The 20,749-nt window shown below is 45.0% G+C and overlaps 2 protein-coding genes across 2 annotated transcripts; one reads left to right on the top strand and one right to left on the bottom strand.

The window, feature by feature from the left end:
- Positions 1-3,923: 3,923 nt before the first annotated feature.
- LOC124698955 (serine--tRNA ligase, chloroplastic/mitochondrial-like) lies at positions 3,924-11,019 on the bottom strand. Its single transcript, XM_047231334.1, has 10 exons — positions 10,780-11,019; positions 10,517-10,698; positions 9,497-9,590; positions 9,257-9,405; positions 9,048-9,140; positions 5,935-6,114; positions 5,147-5,313; positions 4,820-4,954; positions 4,608-4,701; positions 3,924-4,522 (listed from the first exon to the last, which is right to left on the bottom strand). Exons 1-10 carry the CDS (start codon positions 10,940-10,942, stop codon positions 4,235-4,237), a joined length of 1,545 nt encoding a protein of 514 aa, XP_047087290.1. The 5' UTR covers positions 10,943-11,019; the 3' UTR covers positions 3,924-4,234.
- A 5,204-nt stretch (positions 11,020-16,223) lies between these two features.
- LOC124698953 (SEC12-like protein 2) lies at positions 16,224-20,125 on the top strand. The gene is made up of 10 exons (XM_047231333.1): positions 16,224-16,523; positions 16,631-16,725; positions 17,470-17,620; positions 18,505-18,596; positions 18,688-18,787; positions 18,868-18,943; positions 19,064-19,184; positions 19,284-19,400; positions 19,477-19,544; positions 19,637-20,125. Exons 1-10 carry the CDS (start codon positions 16,260-16,262, stop codon positions 19,735-19,737), a joined length of 1,185 nt encoding a protein of 394 aa, XP_047087289.1. The 5' UTR covers positions 16,224-16,259; the 3' UTR covers positions 19,738-20,125.
- Positions 20,126-20,749: the final 624 nt, after the last annotated feature.

Below are 20,749 nucleotides of genomic sequence, written 5' to 3'. Positions count from 1 at the left end.
CAGTAGCAACGAGGAGATGAAGAGACTAACCCTCGAAGATCGCAAAGCTTAACGAGATTAGATCTCGGGGTGGATGTAGTCGATCACTTGCCGCTTGCAAAAGCGCGTAGAAGATCTTGACGGTGCCACAATCGGGCAACACCTCCGTACTCGGTCACACGTTCGGTGTTGATGAAAACGACGTCCTCCTCCCCGTTCCAGCGGGCAGCGGAAGTGGTAGATCCTCCTCGAAATCCCGGCAGCACGACGGCGTGGTGGCGGTGGTGGTGGAGATCTCCAGCAGGGCTTCGCCTATGCGCTGCGGGAGAGCTATGTGGAGGAGGGGCGCTAGGGTTTGGGGAAAGGCTAGGGTTTGGGCGCCGGCCACTTGGGGGCTGCGGCCAAAGAGGGCTTGGTGTGTCCGGCCCCTCCCCCTGGCTCCTCATTATATAGGTGGAAATCCCCAAGAGTTGTAGTCCAAGTCTTTGAATAAGACCCCAACAACAAAACCTCCCAAAAGTGGGAAACCTACTCAAGGGGGGATTCCTACTCAAGGTGGGGCTCCCACCTTTCCTTGAGGTGGGTTGGCCGGCCACCTTAGGTGGAGCCCACCTAGGACTCCTCCTCTTAGGGTTGGTCGGCCTAGCTTGTGGAGTCCCTCCGGGACTCCGCCTTCCATAGTGATTTCTTCCGGACTTTTCTAGAACCTTCTAGAACCTTCCATAAATGCACCGGATCATTTTCAAACTTGTAAAATGACTTCCTATATATGAATCTTATTCTCCGGACCATTCCGGAACTCCTCGTGATGTCCTCGGATCCCATCCGAGACCGCAAACAAAACTTCGAACTCCATTCCATATTCCATATCTACTCAAACGACATCAAACCTTAAGTGTGTCACCCTACGGTTCGCGAACTATGCGATACATGGTTGAGACTTCTCTCCGACCAATAACCAATAGCGGGATCTGGAGATCCATAATGGCTTCCACATATTCAACGATGACTTAGTGATCGATTGAACCATTTACATACGATACCGATTCCCTTTGTCACGCGATATTTTACTTGTCCGAGGTTTGATCATCGTTATCTCTATTCCTCATTCAACCTCGTCTCCTGACAAGTACTCTTTACTCGTACCGTGGTATGTAGTCTCTTATGAACCATTCATATGTTTGCAAACTAATTAGACGATATTCCATCGAGAGGGCCCAGAGTATATCTATCCGTCATCGGGATGGACAAATCCCACTGTTGATCCATATGCCTCAACTCATACTTTCCGGATACCTAATCCCATCTTTATAACCACCCATTTACGCAGTGGCATTTGATGTAATCAAAGTACCCTTCCGAGCATAAGTGATTTACATGATCTCATGGTCGAAAGGACTAGGTAACTATGTATCGAAAGCTTATAGCAAATGAACTTAATGACGTGATCTTATGCTACGCTTAATTGGGTGTGTCCATTACATCATTCACATAATGACATAACCTTGTTATTAATAACATCCAATGTTCATGATCACGAAACTATGATCATCTATTAATCAACAAGCTAGTTATACAAGAGGCTTACTAGGGACTTCTTGTTGTTTACATAACACACATGTATCAATGTTTCGGTTAATACAATTATAGCATGGTATATAAACATTTATCATAAACACAAAGATATATAATAACCATTTTATTATTGCCTCTTGGGCATATCTCCAACACATTGATGGTTCAATTTGGGAAGCCGCTGATAGTGGAAGCCGACCCCCAAACCACGGCACATTTTGCCGCCCACCCCCACCCACCCACCCCCCAAAAGCATATTTAGAGCATCTCCACCGGTGACCCTCAAATAGTAGCCGGCATGCAGCACACGTGCCGACTACATTTGGGGGTCGTCGGCAGCAAGTGCCGGTCAAAAAATTCCAAACCTCCACCCGATAGAAAAAAAGACCCCCAAATCGACGTGAAAGTGGTGTAGGTTTGGTGCCGGCGACCCCAATAGCCTCCCTTGGCATAGGGGTTGGTTGGGGCCCGCGGGATATTTTATTGGGCTTGGGATGACATCGACTTCACATGGGTGTCGCCGGTGTGAGCACTTTCTCTCACTAGGACCCCTAAAATCGCCGCCAACTACGATTTGGAGCTCCCTAGTGGAGATGCTCTTACCGGCTCACATTTGGGGGCACCGGTGGGGTGCCCTAACATATCCTTTGCTTAAACCTGAGAATGGTTCTGAAATAATCGGGTGTGTTTGGTCGGTTTTCCTATGCGGGCTTCGTTGAATGCAACACCGTCTTCTTGACTGTGGCGGACGATAGAAAACTTAGACTAGTCACAATGAGGAGTATCATATAGTAGTATCATGCATATGATACTAGTCTATGATACTATCTTCTCAATGCATAGTACTCCCTCCGTCCCAGGGCAAAGGGTGTATATTGTCCAGCGCGATTATTAAGGAGGGATTAGAGAGAGGAGAAATAATCGCTACTTGCCCCTTTTGCCCCTTCATGCACGGCAGTAATTAGGGAGATCCCCTTTTATCGTTAGATGCCAGCGGCCTCTCGCCTGATTTCGAGGACAAGGGGGTACGTAAGCAGGGGTAGAATCGGAAGGAAGCCCACCAGGCCACGTCTTAATCCTTGACTAAATTTCGAAAAAATTATACGCCCTTTGCCCTGGGACGGAGAGAGTATTATGTAGTACTCCCTCCGTCCTAGTTTGTAAATCACAATTTTTAAATATCTTGGCCCAAGGTACTAGCTGATTGGGTCTCATTTTCTCTCTCTCATTGGTGCATGCAGCCCCTTTCTCTCCCTCATTGGTGCATGCATTCTCTTTCTCTCTCTCATTGGTGCATACAACCCATTTCTCTCCCACATTAAATAAAATTATGCCTAGAAGGTGGGGGTTATGGGACAAATAGTTTTTGGAAATATGCCTTAAAAACTAGAACGGAGGGAGTAGTATCATATGTTACATTATTTAATGATTTGTAGAATCTCAATAGAAAAGTATGTTCAAAATTTGTTTGGCATTAATTTTTCTAGTTCTACGGGCTATGATACAGTATCTACCTATGATACCACTATCATCACTTTCATCATTAATTGATATCACACATCAGCTTTTTGCATGCATGTAGTGCAGGCTATGAGTAGTCCTATGGCATGGATCGTGGAGAATCTCGTGTTCGCGGCCTTCTCGATTCGCACACCTATGGGAGTGCAATCCGTACCTTCCCTATGTTCCCTCCTGGAGATACATTCCTTGATAAGCCTGGCAACCACACTACCACAGTATGGTTGGTGCTGAATAATTGCTGGTGTATATATCTTTTGAGCGTCCGCTTCGTCTAGTTTTATTGAAGTTTGACCAACTTAATTATTTGACTTGCGTAGATCAGTCTTGTTTCATTGTGTACTCTTCGTTTTGATGCAAATTCCTCCTAGTACCAGGTCTGCCGTTCTGTCCAACAATGAGCTAAGCAAGATCCCAGCAGTATAATCACTGGAGATCGACTAGGCAGCAGCGCAGCACAACGATATCTCCTCGATCAGTGGCTGCACCATCTTCTTCAGATCGTATTACCTCTATGCTATAACCTATGCTCCATCCGATTCACAAAATAGACATGACTGAAGCCAAGTCTTACAATTTTTTTTAGTAGAACATGGTTTAAAAGTAACAGCTCTTACCCTCACTAGCACCAAACATCATTCAAATCCACTCCCTGGCTTTTGTTTTGATCCTTTCTTTAAGATTGCCTTTTCTCATAATGATATTCACTGACTTCAGATTTTGTCAAAAGTTGACAAACTCCTTGACAAACTCCTTAAAAAAACAAACAAAAACCTTGATAACCCATTCACATCAAGTAGTCATGTTTCACAGGAACACACCTCCAAAGTTCACATCAAGCAATCTCAGTTGCATGCCATAAAAAAGAATACTACATCAGCCAACTATACCCGAGTCTGTAAGAGTATGACTTGAACAAAATTCACGATTTGCTATAGCTATAGGGCGTCCGGATGGTCCCAGGGGGGTTGGAAATGTAGAGGATCCCACAGCCATGGATGGATAATTATGTTTTCATGACCACAGCACTAACACATGCCTAAAATTTTACGTAACAATCAAAAAAAAATCTGAATTCTGTACCAATTTTACCAATAGCTTTCCTCAAGGCAGCTGCCACTTTCACTTTGTTTTGGGGGAGAGGACCCCAAGCCCACCACTTTCACTTTGTTTTGGGGGAGAGGACGCCAAGCCCACCCATGAAGGGCCTCAGTGGTTCCGGAATTACCACAGTGCCATCCTCTTGCTGAAAATTCTCCAGAATAGATATGATCAGTCGAGGAACAGCCACTGCCGTCGCATTGAGTGTGTGCACAAACTGTGTTGGGCCTGAACTGCCACCCTTTCCTTTCTTAGCGTTCATCGCCGGTGGAAGCTCCAAGGGTGCTGGACGGAAACGGATGCCCAGCCGCCTGCTCTGGTAATCCGTGCAGTTTGAAGCACTTGAGATCTGCCCGTTTTGTTCAGAAAAATATCAGCAGGACTGCTCAGAATGGACAGAAGTGGAGAGGGGGCATAAAGTACGTGTTCCTTACCTCACCATACTTATCTAGACCTGGCATCCATGCCTCGATGTCATACTTTCTGTAGGCCGGTGCGCCCAAATCCCCTGTGGCCATATCCAAAGTTCTACGAGGGAGAAGAATATTTGTATTGTTGTTGGAATGTTTATGAAGTGGAAACTCAGAAGTAAACAAGGACATACTTGAAATGAAAAGTGGAAACTCAGAAGTAGGCAAGGACATACTTGAAATGAAGTCCAAGTGATGCATAAAGATCCTCTTCAATGGTAATAAGTTCTTCATGGTACTTGTCACTTTCCTCTGGCCGACATAATACAAACATCTCAACCTTGCTAAATTGATGTACTCGGTACATGCCCCTATTCAAGACAGTTTGACTGAAACTCAGCAATTTTATGGAAGACAGTAAACAATTGCATTAACGACTTAAATGATTCATCAGCAACTCTTGAAACCTTTATATGAACATACTATGATCAAACTTTATATATCAATAAAGAAACCCAAAAATTCTCAAGATAATCTTCCAGGAAAGAAGAAAAAATAGATACCTGGTGGCAGCACCTGCAGCACCAGCTTCTGTGCGAAAACAGTGTGAATAGGCCAAATATTTTATAGGTAAATCAGAGTCAGGAAGTATAGAGTTCATATGGATGCCTCCGACGGGAATTTCTGCAGTGCCTATGAGGCACTGATCACTGCCATCTATTGAATAGACCTACATAAAGATGGCATAAGTGCTTAAGTAAAATTTCTAATCTGCAAGGACATAAACATGACAAAATGTATGATATGATTCTGCATAGCACTATCAATAGCAAGTTAGTAACAAGACAGAGGTACCACCATAACGTGCCACAACGCAAAGGGACAAAGCTTATACTACAGAAATTGCACTTATATAATAATATTGCTTGAACATATGTGCAAGAACCTGACAATAGAGCGAGTTCTAAAACTCCTAACATCGTCATACATGTTGTTAACTATGTAGTATGCTACAGTCTTGTCTGCTATATTCAAACTAAACCTTTTCTATCTGTAATCATTAAAATGAGCAAGAAACCAATATAGGCACAAGAACAATAAAAAATGAACCTCCCTCTAACATTTTTTAAAATAGAATAGAAATTGTTAATGGACCTGCGTTGACCATCACAGCAACCTGGCCGCATATCCGCAGTAATCAAATAATAATCAGCAAGCAGATATTGATGGAGAACACATCACATAAAAACAAAAATACTGATACTAACTCACTAACATGGACACCTGGTGCTTGAGTGGCTATGTAACAAGAAATGTATCAACATACTATGTTTAGCATGGGACTCCATACCTGGGTATTTTGGGCCCTTGGCTGGAAACCGCATCTCTCAACAACAGATGATCTTACAATCTCTGGAGTTATGAGTGGTGTAAAACCTTTTTTTGAGACCTCGGCAATAGCCCAACTTACAAGGGCCATTTCCAACAGAACAGCTTCATTCTTCAAGTAGTAGAACTTTGAACCACTGACCTGTGCAGGGAGTACATTTTTTTGTATAAAGAGTAGGGCCAATCTGCGCATCTACTCATATTAGGAGTTCGTACTATGTATTACAAGGAAAAATGAAGTCATTTAGTACAAGTATCCTCTATAACTAAAATAGTTCGCACCCACTAATGATTTTTCCCGATTCCTCATCATTCAGCCACGTCACTGTAATAATTTCAAACATCTGATAAGATCAAGCGAGACCACCTTAGCTGATTTATTGGAGCTATCAATCTGTAAATGATGCGCACATGAAATTCATATACAGCTTTTGCACCCATCACTACCTCTCCTACTACCGTCCCACATTCTACCTACCTTTAACTTCTCCTCCACCGGCCTGGCGAGCTCGTGGATGAGCAATGCCTCCACTGCGTAAACAATAATTCTTTCGCCGACACAGAATTTTTCCCCAAGGTATTGGCTTATAGGGTGTGTTTGGTTTTGAGCCAATGCCAGCCTAACCAAAAAAATTGCACGCCCGTGTCCGTCGGCTGCTGCTTGGTTTGCTACCAAAATATTGGCTAGCCCAAGCCCACTTCCTCTGGCCCTGTGTATTTTTTCGCCAACAGTTGGCAATCCGGGGGCGGAGGAATCGCTCGCCAAAATATTGGCGGCACCAGGAATTTGGCGGGGCTCACGTTGGCATGAACCAAACACATCCATAATGCCCTACCCAAGCATGGCGACCTCATACCCATACGCCTCCTTACCCTGCCCACATGCTGCTATCCAGTCCAAGGCCCCCAATGCCTCCTCCAGACTCTGATCTAACTTCTAGAAGATTCTCAGCCAAGATGTCTCCGTTTCTTGCGCCCATCCCAAAATTACTCCGCTGGCCTCTCTGCCAGTGACATCGTTGATGACTTCCTCCCTCAGAGCGACACTGCCAGGAGCGGTCCACCATGATGGTTGCCCATCTACAGGCTCCCACGTCTCTGTCTTCCAGCTCTCCGGCCACTCTTGATGCTCCTGGTTCCTTCACTTTCATGCATGGTAGTCACCTTCTGTAAGATTATGCATCTATGGAATTTCATATGATTGCTGCAGATCTCATTTGGGTGGTTGATTCTCCCTGTCTCAGTTCCTTCTCTGAAACAATTTGCTGCTACTTTGCCCTAAGATGTAGTTTCAGCAGCTTCGGTTGGACTATTTGTTCCACTGAAGCACATGATACTGTGATAGAATGTGAATAGACGTATGCTTTTCCCTTCTGCCTTTTCAGGATTACAACTGTTGCTAAGGGTGTGCACATGTTTCGCCAAAATGACAAACCTCCAAAAATTGGATATGTACTTTTGCATGGCTACATGTTAATCATAGCTACTGCAGAATTTCAGCAACAAAACTGCATGGGCACTTATTGCTACATATATATGCACATGGAGTTAAAGTAGTTGGTTCAGATATCAACATGTTTCATTTTTCTTTTTCTCCATATGATCGTATATCGTGTAATCTAAAAGTATTATAGACAATGGCTCGATCTCCTGTTATTAAATGTTAACCTTATAAGTTCCGTCGATCTCCTCGAGTACAAATAACCTTCTATATCTGATGTTTGTTGTTTCTATGATTGGCAATGCATGCTAGTAGGGCACATCAAAGGCATTTACAAAAGCAATGGTTATCTGCACTAATCGCAGGTGTATCTTCACTCTCTTGAGATCAACCATAAGATATCTTCCTGATTGAGTTGCTTATAGGTGATTCAGTGATTGAAAACCCAAATTGTGTGCTACAAAAAATTGGTACGTCATTCTGAATTCTTCTATATAATTGATTTACCTGAGCTAAGGTGCAGATCAATTTTCAAGGAAGTAAGCAAAGTTCAGTAATGAATTATACTGTATAAGTCTGTTTGCTTAACATTCTGCTATAAGTTACCTTACTTTCTGCGTCTCCACATTCGTGGTTGTTTAACAAATAAAATAGGTGTTATTTATCATGAATCTGCGTACAAAACTTTTATTGTGGTGTGCTGAACCGCTGAAGTATCGAATTGTGGAGATGTAAGCAAACCCTCACTCAAGACATGTCCTTAATACTAGTGAAGTACTGTGGATTGAACAAAAACCACAAAATCCCCTGACATACTCACGCGGTGAGACGTAGTTATTGTAGCGTGTGACACATTTGGCAAATTGATGCACTTAGCTACGTCAAGAATCCTAATCTCATTGTTTGTATTGCTTTTCAATGTTGCTATTCTTTTTTTTTTGTCAAAGTGTGAGATTTCAACTATAGTAATTTTGTTATTCTTATTTTGGTTTTCACTTTAGACCCCCTGATGATACTACTGTGCTATCCATACAAATATGTGATGATATAACTGTCACTATGGTTGTATATAAACTTTATACAGGATTTCAAATTTATCATCATTCAGATTCATTTAGCATGTCCATGGGTTATATGATCCTTAGCTAAAAATATATATAATGTAGTGAGTTTTTCTTCTATATGGTTTAGTTAATAATCCAGTTTGCTGTTCATAGCCAAAGAACTGAAAAAGGCATTGACACCATTATTTCTATAACTGAGTACAGCCAAGCATTTCAAAATGTGTTCTTTCTATTATATAAATTGAAGTTGCAGTTTTTTGGGCCAACAAACACAAATTTACTATGCAGTTACATACATGTATCTGTAACAAAATATTATTAATAGTTTGTTAATCCATGTTTTTCTGCATAAAAAAATGGTTCCATAGCTTTTAATTCTAATTGGTAGTCATATTTCAGATTCCGTACCACTATATAAATATTTAATTTATGGTGATTTATATCCCTTCTTTTGCTGCTGGATGCAATAAATCCCGCAGATCACAGTGTATCATCCAGTTATGTTATTAAATGACTGGTATAACATGTTGTTCAACATTGTAAGTTAACAAAACATTGTCATAGTTATACCTCAGAAGCTGCATCAAAATCAAATAAATCAAGGTCCTTTCCCAGCTGAACGTGATCTTTGATGGTGAAATTGAAATTTCTCTGACTGCCTACCTGTATAACATAACCAGAACGAATTAAGAAACGTCGAAGGTACATAAATGGCATAATTTGTAAACAAAAAAAAAAAAGCACAAGTACTGCAGGTGAAGTATACAAAAATCTACTACCTCCTTTCTGACGACAGAGTTTTCTTCACCCCCTACGGGAACATCTGGATGTGTGGTATTAGGAATACTTTGTGCTTCTAACTGAAGCTTATCAGTTAGCTGAAAAAGATTCTCTTCCAGCACAATAAGGCTTTCTTTCAGGTTCTTGCCTACAACATCCCAAAATGAGTTCAAAACTATTAACTCATGGATTTGATTTGGTCATAGTTGACTTCCAAAATACAATCGTAACGATTATACCTTCATCAACAAGGGCTTGTCGCACAGATGGGTCAAGTTTCCCTTTCATTTTGTTAGCAACAGCATTTCTTTCAGCTCGGAGCACTTCGACCTCCTGCCATCTGCCATCATTAGGAATTGTTGCCATGCTTTTGTTACCACCATATTATATAACAGAACTAGTTAACCAATTGTATTCAGTTAATGAATGTAAAGACGCATGATGGAACAGTTTGAAGGGCAATAGAGTGTGCACCATGTACTGAAATGTGGATGAACTAAGTCCACGGTGAACTTACAAACTTTGCATATTGACTTGACCACACGACGAATTGACTAGCAGGAGAATCTTAAAAAAGTTTAGGGCAACCAAAGTTTACTAACGATTGAGCTTTTCATCATACGGACATACTTTTCTAATTCAATATTGATGGTGGCAAGAAAAAATACATGTCATAATATATCATCACAAGGTATATCTGGAAAAGCTAAACAAAAGCTCAGGGTTCCGTATGAGTTACCACTTATCACAAGGCATATCGGGAAGAGCTCAACAAAAGTTCAGGCGTATGTATGAGTTCCTTCGCCCTACTTCTAACTTTCATCGGTAGCACCAAATTTTACTGCCAATTTGTCCTAATATTAGTGTTGTTACAGTGATGCTAAGGTGTAAGGAGAACATATACTATCCCCAGAATACTTGTTTCAACCATAGGTAGTGTGTCAAGGTGGGATCCCCATGGGATGTCATTTTGTACTATGTAGTTCAAATTTTGATGTCAAAATTTGTACTAAAAAAGTCAAATTATACTACAAGTGGGACAAAAGTGGGATCCCACCTGACACCCTTAACCATAGGACACCTCAAACAACAACTCGTGCATAATCTGAGATTCTTTGATAGGAACCATTTCATCTCACAGCAAGTCGATGCCTAGCAAACTCACGCGCATTGCCATGGAAGCTACCCGTTCTAATGCAATACAGTCCAAAAAAGGAATCCGAAGTGCAGCAGTGGCAATAACAGGCAGCCCCCCTGACCTTCTGCAGCGTGAGGTACTGGTCGTAGAGCTGGAGGACGACATCTAGGTTGGCGACGGAGTTCCGGTTCAGAATGTTGGTGGCGACGGCATCCCTGTTGTCCCGGATCCACTTGAAGTCAATCGCCGCCTTCCACTTGGGCGTCGTGGCACCACCACCCGCGCCACCGCCGCCACCGCCGCCTGTACCCAAACACACACAGTTCAGATGGTGGTACGAGAGTATAAGAGATGATCTCATCTTAAAAGTTCGGGGATTTTTACCTCTGGTATCGGGCTCGACTGCGGTGGCGGCGGCGGCGGCCGAGGCGGAGGAGAGGAAGCGGAGAGGGTGACGGCGGAGGAAAGAGGAGGTTAGGTTCCGATGCGGGGAAAGGGAAAGAGTGGTGGCAGCGGCCGAGGAGAGGTACCGGCCGCAGGTCAGCATCTCGCCGGAGAGCGGAGAGGGAGATGGCCGGCGGGCGGCGGGCGGCGGATAGGGGGGATAAGAGACTTGCTACTTCCCCGTCGTAGAGGCCTTGATATGGAAGCCGATTTTACAGTTTTGGCTACGGGGCCGGCTCCTCGCCCCTTACAAGTACAGGGTGGGAGGCTGAATATAGGGCGAACCCCCGCTCGTGGCGGGCTGAATTTTCAGGAAATCGTATGCGGCCGGGGCGGCGTCACGCGACGGGGCCATGGCGGCCGGAGGCCGTGCAGGGCATGGCGCGACGAGCGGCAGGCGGGCGCGCGCGGCGGGGCAGGCCCCGAGCGGCGGCCGTGGCCGGCGCGGGGGCGGCGGCCGGAGACCCGGCCGTGGTGGGCGGGCGGGGGCCGGGCCATGGCGGGCGGGGCGTCGAGCGACGGGGCTGTGGCGGGCGGGGGCGGTCGGAGTTCGGTGCGGGGCGGGGGCTGCCGGAGGCCAGGCCGTGGCGGGAGGGAGCAGGGCCGTCGCGTGACGGGGGAGCGGTGGGCGGGGGCGGCCGGAGGCCAGGCCGTGGCGGGCGAGGGCGGGGGCGTCGCACGATTGGGGCCGTGGCGTGCAGTGCCCAGAGGAGGAAGACGAGGAAAAAAAGAATTTTTTTGGGCATATTTTAGGAATATACTCTTTTACAGTTTCGGGATACGGGGTCTGCTAGCTCAGACGAGTTTTCGGCCGATCGAAATCGAATATAGGGCCCTCTACTCGTGTTATACAGGGCAGAAATTTAGGGGGTCTGTTAGACATGCTCTAAGTTTTTTAATGATATATATTTTATAATATATAACCTACATTACATTGGTCAAATGTATGACCTAGAAACACATGCAGAACTTATGAATCGAGACGAAGGTACTAAGAAAAGTAGACGGCTACATCAATTGGTAGGTTGTACAGTATCAGTTTATTTTCAAAACTGTAAATCTGGTTTTCTCTTTAAAACCAAATCTGGTTTACATTAGATAGAGATCTGGTTTTCTTTTTAAAACTAAATTTGATTTACATTAGATAGAGAGAACCACAGTTTATAACCATATAATAATGGTGTTGATGGGGGGATAGCGAACCGAGTAGGCCCATGGTAGCGAGTCGCTGATCAAGACCAAGATGGCCCAATCTAGTTTCCATCTCGAGGAGTATGGTGGCAGCCCAGCACGATAAAGAAGCCGAATCAATCCATCAAGATCATCGTGGAGAACAAGCAAAGGAATCAACGGTGGTAGTCGACTATGGTTTTAGATGACTCACCCGCATAATGTATAACCCTAGGTCAAGTATACAAATCTCGTCTAGGTGCTCTAATGTCGTCATCGTCAACCACCTCTCCCTGCAGCTTCAGTAATACCACAACAGGGGTTGAACCCACAGATGCACAAAAACTTATACAAGGGAAAATGCAAATAATATCAGAGATCTCAAAATTCTTGTCAAAGTCGTAGTCAAACTCATAGTCGTTGTGCCACCATAGTTCTCATAGGCTGGAAACGATTCCTCAGGCTGTATTAGTTTCTTGATTCTATGATTCTACATCTTGGATCCTCAAATAGGTGACCTTTTTCCGCAAACCGTAATGAAGATTGGTCCACTTTAACAAACCTTCACGGATTTTGGTGAACAAGATTCTTACAAAATGTATGCCTAATTCATACATTGTAGCAAGGAACTCGAAGGTTTGTAGCCCTCCACACATCACATGAGATCATAAGCTATGCTTGCATATTTTGTGCTGGTGGTAAAAACCCTTAGGCTGTGTTTGGATGCATAGAATTAGGCTCAGAATCGTCAAATCTGGTATTCGGACGTCAAATTCCACCGTTTGGGTGTACTTAGAATCTGGGCCTAGAATCAGAGCCAAATTCCGAGCCCAGTTTTCTCCTGTGCAAAGTTTCCTCCCGCAATACGGACCTCCCACCCTCGGAAACTGCCGGGAATCGTAGGAAGCGAAGCGGTACGCGAATAGACCTCGCTCGCTCGACCTTCCGAGGCCGGCGACCATGTGCGCAGAGAGGTCCCCGGCGGCAGCGCAGGTAAGGCCGCCCTCCCCAACCTCCCTTCCATGGCGACTTTCCTCCCTGGTCTCTCTTCTCCACGCCCTCCCATCCTGGCGCTCTTCCCCCTGGACGCCCCCACTTGCCGCCCGGTCCTAACCCTAGATCGCGGGCAGGACCAGAACGGCGGTGAGAGGGTAAACGGCGGTGGAAGTTGACTAGCAGGCCGAGGTTGGCCACCTTCGCATCTCCCAAGCTGGCTCCCCTCCTGGCCTCCTCCTCTTCGAAGCTCTTCCAACAATGGGCACTTGGGCAGGAAGCATATATTATCTGAACTTAAATCGCCCCAGGTTGTCTTTTTTTAGAGGGCATCAATCGACCTTGTTACTTCTGTGATACCCAATCAAAAATACACTGACATGCTTTGCTATTGCCAATGATTTTTTCGGCACAAGGAGATGACCAAACGATGCAAGAACTAAGCGAACTGCATGAGCGGTATTTAGATATAAGCCTCAAGTTTGTCGAGGAGGAAGACAAGATGAAGCAGCCCGTGATGATGGACACTGAAGAATGAAATGTGCTGATCCATGTGTACTGCTTAATGCTCACTCACACACGCAGATGAAGTTTCAGGATTAGGCGATGATTCCCTACGAGAGTTTTGTATATGTGAGCAGCTGGATGGTGACTTATATGAAACTTCATCTATGTGCTTGGTGCACATTATTGAAAATGTGCTTGCTGCACACAATTTAGAATATTTTTCCATAACCGCACGATCCTTTTCAGAATATTATGTTGCTACGTGTGAAAATAATTAAATAAGACTGGCTCGCGACCCTTTCCACTTTCCTCTCGCGACCCGCGCCGCCCCCCGCGGCGGCCGGGCCGCGCCCTCTCTCCGGACACCTCGAGCTCTCTCTCCGGCTCTCCCCTGCCGCCGCCGTCGGCCCGAGCCGCCGGGCCTTGCCTGTGCGGTGCCGGCGGTGGCGGGGGTGCCTCTACCCGCGGCGCAGCAGGGGTGCGGGGATCTCGGGCTGGCGGCGGTGATCTTCGGCGGGCGATGGTCCGACGCGGCGGCGTGGTTTCCGTGCGTCGGGTGGGAGGAGGAGCGGCGGCGCGACCCTTGGTGGCGGAGCGAGGCCGGCGGCCGGGATGCAGGGCCTGCTAGGCCCAGATCTGGGCCCAGGCGGGGCCCGGAGGGGCTGGGCGGGCTGCCGCGTCTGGCTCGACGGCGGAGCTCCCTGGAGGCGGAGATGTCTCGGTGGTGGTGGCTGGGTGTCGGCGGTGCTCCGGCCGGCCTGCTGCAGCTCGGCAGTGGGGACTTTACGGGCCTATTCGGGCCCGGCCGGGCCGGCCTGGGCCTCGGTTTGACCTCGCTCGCCTTGTCCGGCTCGGCTACCGCGAATGCGGTGGAGGTAGTTCCCTCCCGCGCGGCCGAGGTGCCTGCGACCCCCGGCCCGGCTACTGCTATTCTCTACGTCCAGGTCCTGCTCCGGTGACCACAGCGAGATGGCGATGATGGCTTCAAGACCGCGGTGGCGTATGCGGGTGGGCGGAAGTTAGGTGGAGCACATCGAAGCTTTCGGGGTTGTGGGTTTGGTGGGCGGGAGAAATCCTTGTCGGCATGCCCGACACCGACGCGGTGACGCCTGCGGGTGTCGCCCTACCTTCTTGAAGGGCGTCGGGTGCACCTCCTCCCCAATCCCTTCCGCGTGTCGGGGGAAACCCTAGGACTAGTCCGGGCAGCAGCGGCGTCGTCGTCGCTTTCCTTGTTGAAGGTGTTGTTTGATACGCGGGGCTTCGGTAGGCTAGGTGTGTGGTGGAACTACTCGGAGGGCGCAGCGGTTGCGAGTGATCTTCGTTCTTGTCGAGCTGCCAGCGTCGGCATTGTTTTCTCTTTTCTTTCTCTTTTGTTCCTTTGGACTTGGTTGTGCTGCGGTCCCAGCGTGTCTGATTGTATCGGTTGGTTGCTATATTAATATAGCGGGGTGAAAGGCTATTTCGAGGAAATGATTAAATAAACATTCTAATATACGGTATATTTACGTCAGGCATGTTGTAGTTCTCATATCTATCCTGTAAAAAATAATATATTATTTTTCATACTTGTTGGCAAGTTGTTGTTATCCAAATTCAACAAAACATTCAATTTCATGGTTTGTACATCCAAACAGGAATCGGAATTGGTGCCATCCTTTGATTCTTAGATCAAATATCATGCACACCCAAACAATAGAATTGGAATTGGAGGTGATTTCCTTTCCATCTTGGATTTGGTATTCCATTCAGATTCAATTCCAAAGCCCAATTTTATGCATCCAAACACAGCGTTAAGCTTTTTTTATACTCACTCCATGCAAAAAAATAAGTGTCTTAACTTTTTCTAGATATGGATGTATCTATAACTAAATATGTTGGATACACACAACTAAAACACTTATTTTTGGACGAAGGTAGTATGAATGATGATGCAAACAAAACAATAATAAAATTGAAGAAGTAACAACATGAAATATTTTCAAACATATGAGGTGGATGTTCAAAATGAGATAAAAAAATTATGAGAGAAGGAGCCACCAAATCATTAATGTTTATCATTTTTTATTTTAGACCCCACGGTGTAAGGGTATTTTACCCTTATCCATTATTTTGGTAACAATAACACCGTTGCTAGAGTAATCGGACTAATACATGTCTATAAGAGTATTCTCAGGTATTAGCCAAAAATGCATAATAGTGTATCAATGGAACAAGAAGGTAAAGGGAGACCCCCACTTCGACAAAAATGAAGAACTTTCACACGGGTTAACACGGAAATTCGAAGAGCAGAAATGCAGATAAGTAGTATCAAGTAGTATCAATTAATTAGGAAATATATGGATAAGTAGTATCACACTTTTATCACTTATTAATACACGTACAAAATCACCTCCGATCCATATTAATTAATGTTAAAATAGATATATATCTAGAACTAAAATGTATATAGATACATCTATATTAGCATGAAGTAATATGAATGGGAGGGAATACTAGACAATATCTTTTTCGATTAAAGAGTACATATTGATGTGTAGCTGTATTTGATTAAGATCTTGCTCAAATATATAGCCTGACAAATGGTGAACCCTGCGTGGAGGTGACGCTGACCAAACGCAACCTCGGATCAACGCCTAGTTATTCTTCTTCTCGCCCCGTTTACCCGTCGTCACCTGCATCTCCGCACGCGCTCTCTCTCCCCGCAATCGGCACCTCCGGCCGCCGCCATCTCGCCCCCTCTATCTCCCGTGATGGCGTCGCGCGGCGGCGGGCAGACCTACGGCTTCCCCATCTACTGCGCCTCCTGGCTCCCACTCGCCCACATCCTCAAGCCCTCCGCCGACGATGCCGCCGAGGCGGACGCGCCCTCTCCGGCCCCGGCCCCTCCCCCGCGCCCCATGGTGACCCTCGGCGGAGGTGGCGGCGAGGGAAATAGCGGCGTGCCCAACGCGCTGGTCGTCGCCGCGGTCGACCCTGCCACGGCGGGGGCGCCCCCGGCGCTCTCCCCCGAGCCGGTGAGCGATCCTTGCCCCCTCGCTCTCTAGTTTCACCAGATCCGTACAGATCTCGGGAGAGGTTTACGTGCTAGCCTAAACGCTGTTGTGCTGATGGTGGGGTGCAGGTGTTTAGGCTGCAGACGGGTCAGCAGGTGCCATACAGGATGTCTGTCCACCCCCATGGCCACGGCGTCGTCTGCGCCTTCCCCAACGGCTGCAGGTACTTGAATCCTCGATGAATCGTGTCCATTTTCATATACTCGCTAGTGTGTTGGTTGGCTGTGAATTTTGATTAGCTCAAAATCTTCATTCATAATGTGATCTTCAATGTTACCCTGTGGGTTAGTTGTTGTCAACCTGCGGTTCGCGTTGTGTCTATGCTTGGAATACTTGGGTACTTAGATTGGTCGGGAGATTGTTGTGGATGTAAGTTGTTATGGCTCTACATTCTTGTCAATTCAACCAAATATAATCGCCATACCATATCACAACATAGTGTTCAAGACTCCAGGTTACAATATGATGATATTCTTGATAACCCAATACTTAACTTCAATAGTCGGTGTAGGCAGTATGTTGGATTTGTTAGTAATTTGGAGCATGTGTATCTGTTCCTTCTTTTTATGGCATGTTCATTCAAGTTGACTTCTTGTGTCTATCTCATTGGCACCAACCATATACTGGGCTTTCTGGGTTGAGTTAGGGTAAATGAACTGGTGGTTAAGTAAGTTATATCTGCAAAACATTTAACTGTTATATTTCTTCGATCATCCTAACTTCTACTTCCTCTGTTCCCTAATATAGGATATAGGACGTTTTAGCAAGCTAAGTTAGCTTGCCAAAACGTCATATATTAGGGAATGGGTGGAATATAAAATAGGGCCGGGTTCTGATTGATCCATAATGTGTTTGGTTTAGTCAATGATCTTCAGTTCAGAATTTCAACCATGTGCCACGTGTATAGGTTGTTGCGATGGGAATTACCAGAAGGAGAGGATCCACACAGACTAGAATTGAGATCTGACGAAGAGGCTTTAGCGACGCTAAGTGATGTTGGTTTACAGTTGGCGGTGTCATTCAGTGAAGCGGGCTCACTACTTGCAACTGGTGGTGAGGTAAATGAATGCCCTGTCACTTACTTTTTCATAGAGTAATATTCCCACTGGTGTGCATGTATTATTGCCTTCCTTTTTGCCAATTCAAATTTTCTGTTGGTCGTTAAGGCGTTAGTTTGGTTTATAACCTGTTTATTGCCATTTTTTATTCCCTAAATTGCTTTATTTTCACTAGTAGTCATGTAGGTGCACATACTTAGTCAGATCTGACAGTTGTAGTTATTCATAGAAACAAAAACAATAATGTATAGTTGGTTACTTCATGCATGAAGCAATCTGATACATGGTTATTGTGGCAACACCTGGATCATACACTATAGCTATAGAACTTGTAACTTAGTCTGGCCACCTAATGAGCTTTTTACACTATTTGAGAACCATGTTTGACACATAGGGTTAGGCAACTGAGGCTTGCGTACAATGCTTAAGGGAATTTTCGACGACATGTCGGGAATAATTGGTTGCAGTTGAACATATGGATAGATCAAAGGAGTATTTTAGTATTCCCATGATGATCTTGTTTTGTATTTTTTTTGTGCATCGTAGTGTTGTCTTCATTATTTAGATCAAAACAAACTTAAACACGTACAAGCTCTAGGAAGTTTTTATTGCTTAATTATCTTGATATCTTCCTGCGGTCACTTCTTATAGGCATCCAAACGTTTTTTACCTTATATTTTATTACTAATTACCAAGCTATTCTGATTTTTCTGTCATTTAGTTCACAAATTGCACATACAAATTATAGTCATGCGTTTGTGCTTTTGAGGATTAGTCGATTGTTCATATGGTGTCGCTGTCATTTTCTAGTTATTCTATGGCAGTCGGAACAGAACATATATACTTATTATGCATGTTAAATAATGTATCTATGTGCTGTATAGGATGGGCATTTAAGGGTCTTCAGATGGCCTACCATGGAAACCATTGTCGAAGAACCTGATACTAAAACATCTGTTAAGGATCTTAGTTTCAGGTAAAATAGTGCCGCATGAACCTTCTCTTTCGAGATGGATATTGGTTGTATGATACTGATGAGTTGCCTCTATTATTGGGCATGCTTTTAGTTCCGATGAGAGGTTTTTAGCTGTAAATAGGAGCAGTGGCCCATCTAAAGTGTGGGATTTAAGGTCAGCTGAAGCTGTGGCTAATCTGCCAAGAGAAGCTGTGAGTGTTTTTTTCCCTGACAATTTGTGTTGAATTATTTTCTTTGTTTAAGGTGAACTTCTAACTCGGTACTTTTCCAGGGAGAAATGTTTGGATTCTGCAGATTTTTAAATAAGCCCGACAACAGTCAGATCCTCTTTGTTACAGCGATGCAAGGTGATGACAAGACTTGAGTTAACCCTGTTATGAATGGAATTGTTTGAAGTTCTCTAAAAAATGTACATAATTGTTTGGTAAACCGGAGACCTGACAGTTACAGAATAATCTGCTTCTTAGGTGATTATGGAAAAATAATATCTTGGAATACTACCACATGGACAAGAATTGGATCGAAGAAAATAACTCGTGAGGCGATTTCAGCATTTGCTGTCTCGCCTGACGGTACACTTCTAGCATTGTGAGCAAGGAACTATTATTGAATTGTAGCAATGAACTTATGGTTAACATGACTGCATGTTTTCTTAAAGGTCTAATATGCTTGCCTTTGCGTGCCCAGTGGAACTATTGAGGGAAGCATCAGCGTACTTGGCTCAAGAGACATGCGAGTGCTTGTAAAAGTTAAGAAGGCACATCTTGGCATTGTTACTACGTTGGCTTTCTCTCAAGACTCAAGGTCAGTACCTGTGCTCTGCTTTAGTTGATGAATTCCACAAATGCAGTCTGTCATTGTTGTTACTTTATTATATCAGGACCTTGCTGTCGACTTCCTTCGACTCAACTGCAAGGCTCACATCGACTGCACCCCCAAAGAGTACAGGTATGTCGGATGCAGATCTTCAGTTCTCGACTTGTTGTGTACTTGCCAATTTTTTGGGAGTATTATAAGAATGGCTGCTTGTTTTCTGACAGGTGTGAGCCTGTGGTCCATGATACTAGCTATCGTACTCGCAATTTTGGTATACTACTATATGCAGCACAAAGAAGATCTCTTGGCAATGTTGCCGAAGTGAAAGTTTTGTTCTATCTTCTGATATCTCACAGCTTACCTCTGTGATTATCTGATCTTCTACCGGAGATAAATGCTTACTTGTGTCAGAGCTAGAGCATTTTTTGTATTTATATCAAAGACGAAGCGTCGATTTATCTCTCAAGTTTTGTACCAATGGCAAAAACCACCAGGCTAGTTATCAGGTCACGCTGGTATAGAAATGGACAAGTTCCCTGGGTTTGTAAAATTGATGGCCCTTTATGAGTTATATCCTGTAGTACCCATAGTTTTATCCTCTTGCGAAATTTTTCCAGAGTCCACTGTAAAGAATTTGGGACCAAGTTATGATGCATGTCAAGTAAAACCATATGAAGTTAATGAAAGCAAGTGTGCTTCACTAGTGTTTTAAATCTGATGACCAATCCTGTGTGGTATAGAATGGACACTTCCAGCTCTGTCTGTTTGTCTTGCTTGGTTTGCTGGTCTACGCTGCTACGCATGATGTAGCAGTATATATACTGTATGTATTTTCCTTTGGTATTTTCATGTATCACATCTGCACATGCACTGTCCTGAACAATGTCAACTTGTTTAGACTTCAATTTCACACCTTTGAGAGCATCTCCAGCCGCGTCCCCCAAACCGCGCCGGATTGAGCGTTTGGGGGACGTGTTTCGTTCGTGCCGCGTTTGGGGGACGTCGCTCCCCAGTCGCGTCCCCCAAACAAAATTTCGCAAATTTTAAACTTAACTAGATTCGATTAGATTCGTCCAAACTTACATAGATTCGAACGAAATTTGACTAACTTCAAAACTAAACCTAATCTAGAACCACTTGCGGCGGCCGGAGGCGTCGTAGTACATCTGCTTGGAAGTTGTACATCTCGTCGGTGACGACCTCCCGCTTGACGCGCTCGTCGACGGGCTCGTCCACGGGCTCGTCCTTCACCAAGCCGCTTGGTCCCGCCTCGCCGTCGTCGGTGAGGTCCACCGCCGGCTTGCCGGAGTCGCGGATGGACATGGCGATCGCCGCGT

Source organism: Lolium rigidum, chromosome 3 (genome assembly GCF_022539505.1).
Source record: "Lolium rigidum isolate FL_2022 chromosome 3, APGP_CSIRO_Lrig_0.1, whole genome shotgun sequence".
Classification (NCBI taxonomy): domain Eukaryota; kingdom Viridiplantae; phylum Streptophyta; class Magnoliopsida; order Poales; family Poaceae; genus Lolium; species Lolium rigidum.
The sequence above is the reverse complement of the archived record's forward strand: the minus strand, read 5'-3'. Positions and strand labels throughout refer to the sequence as shown.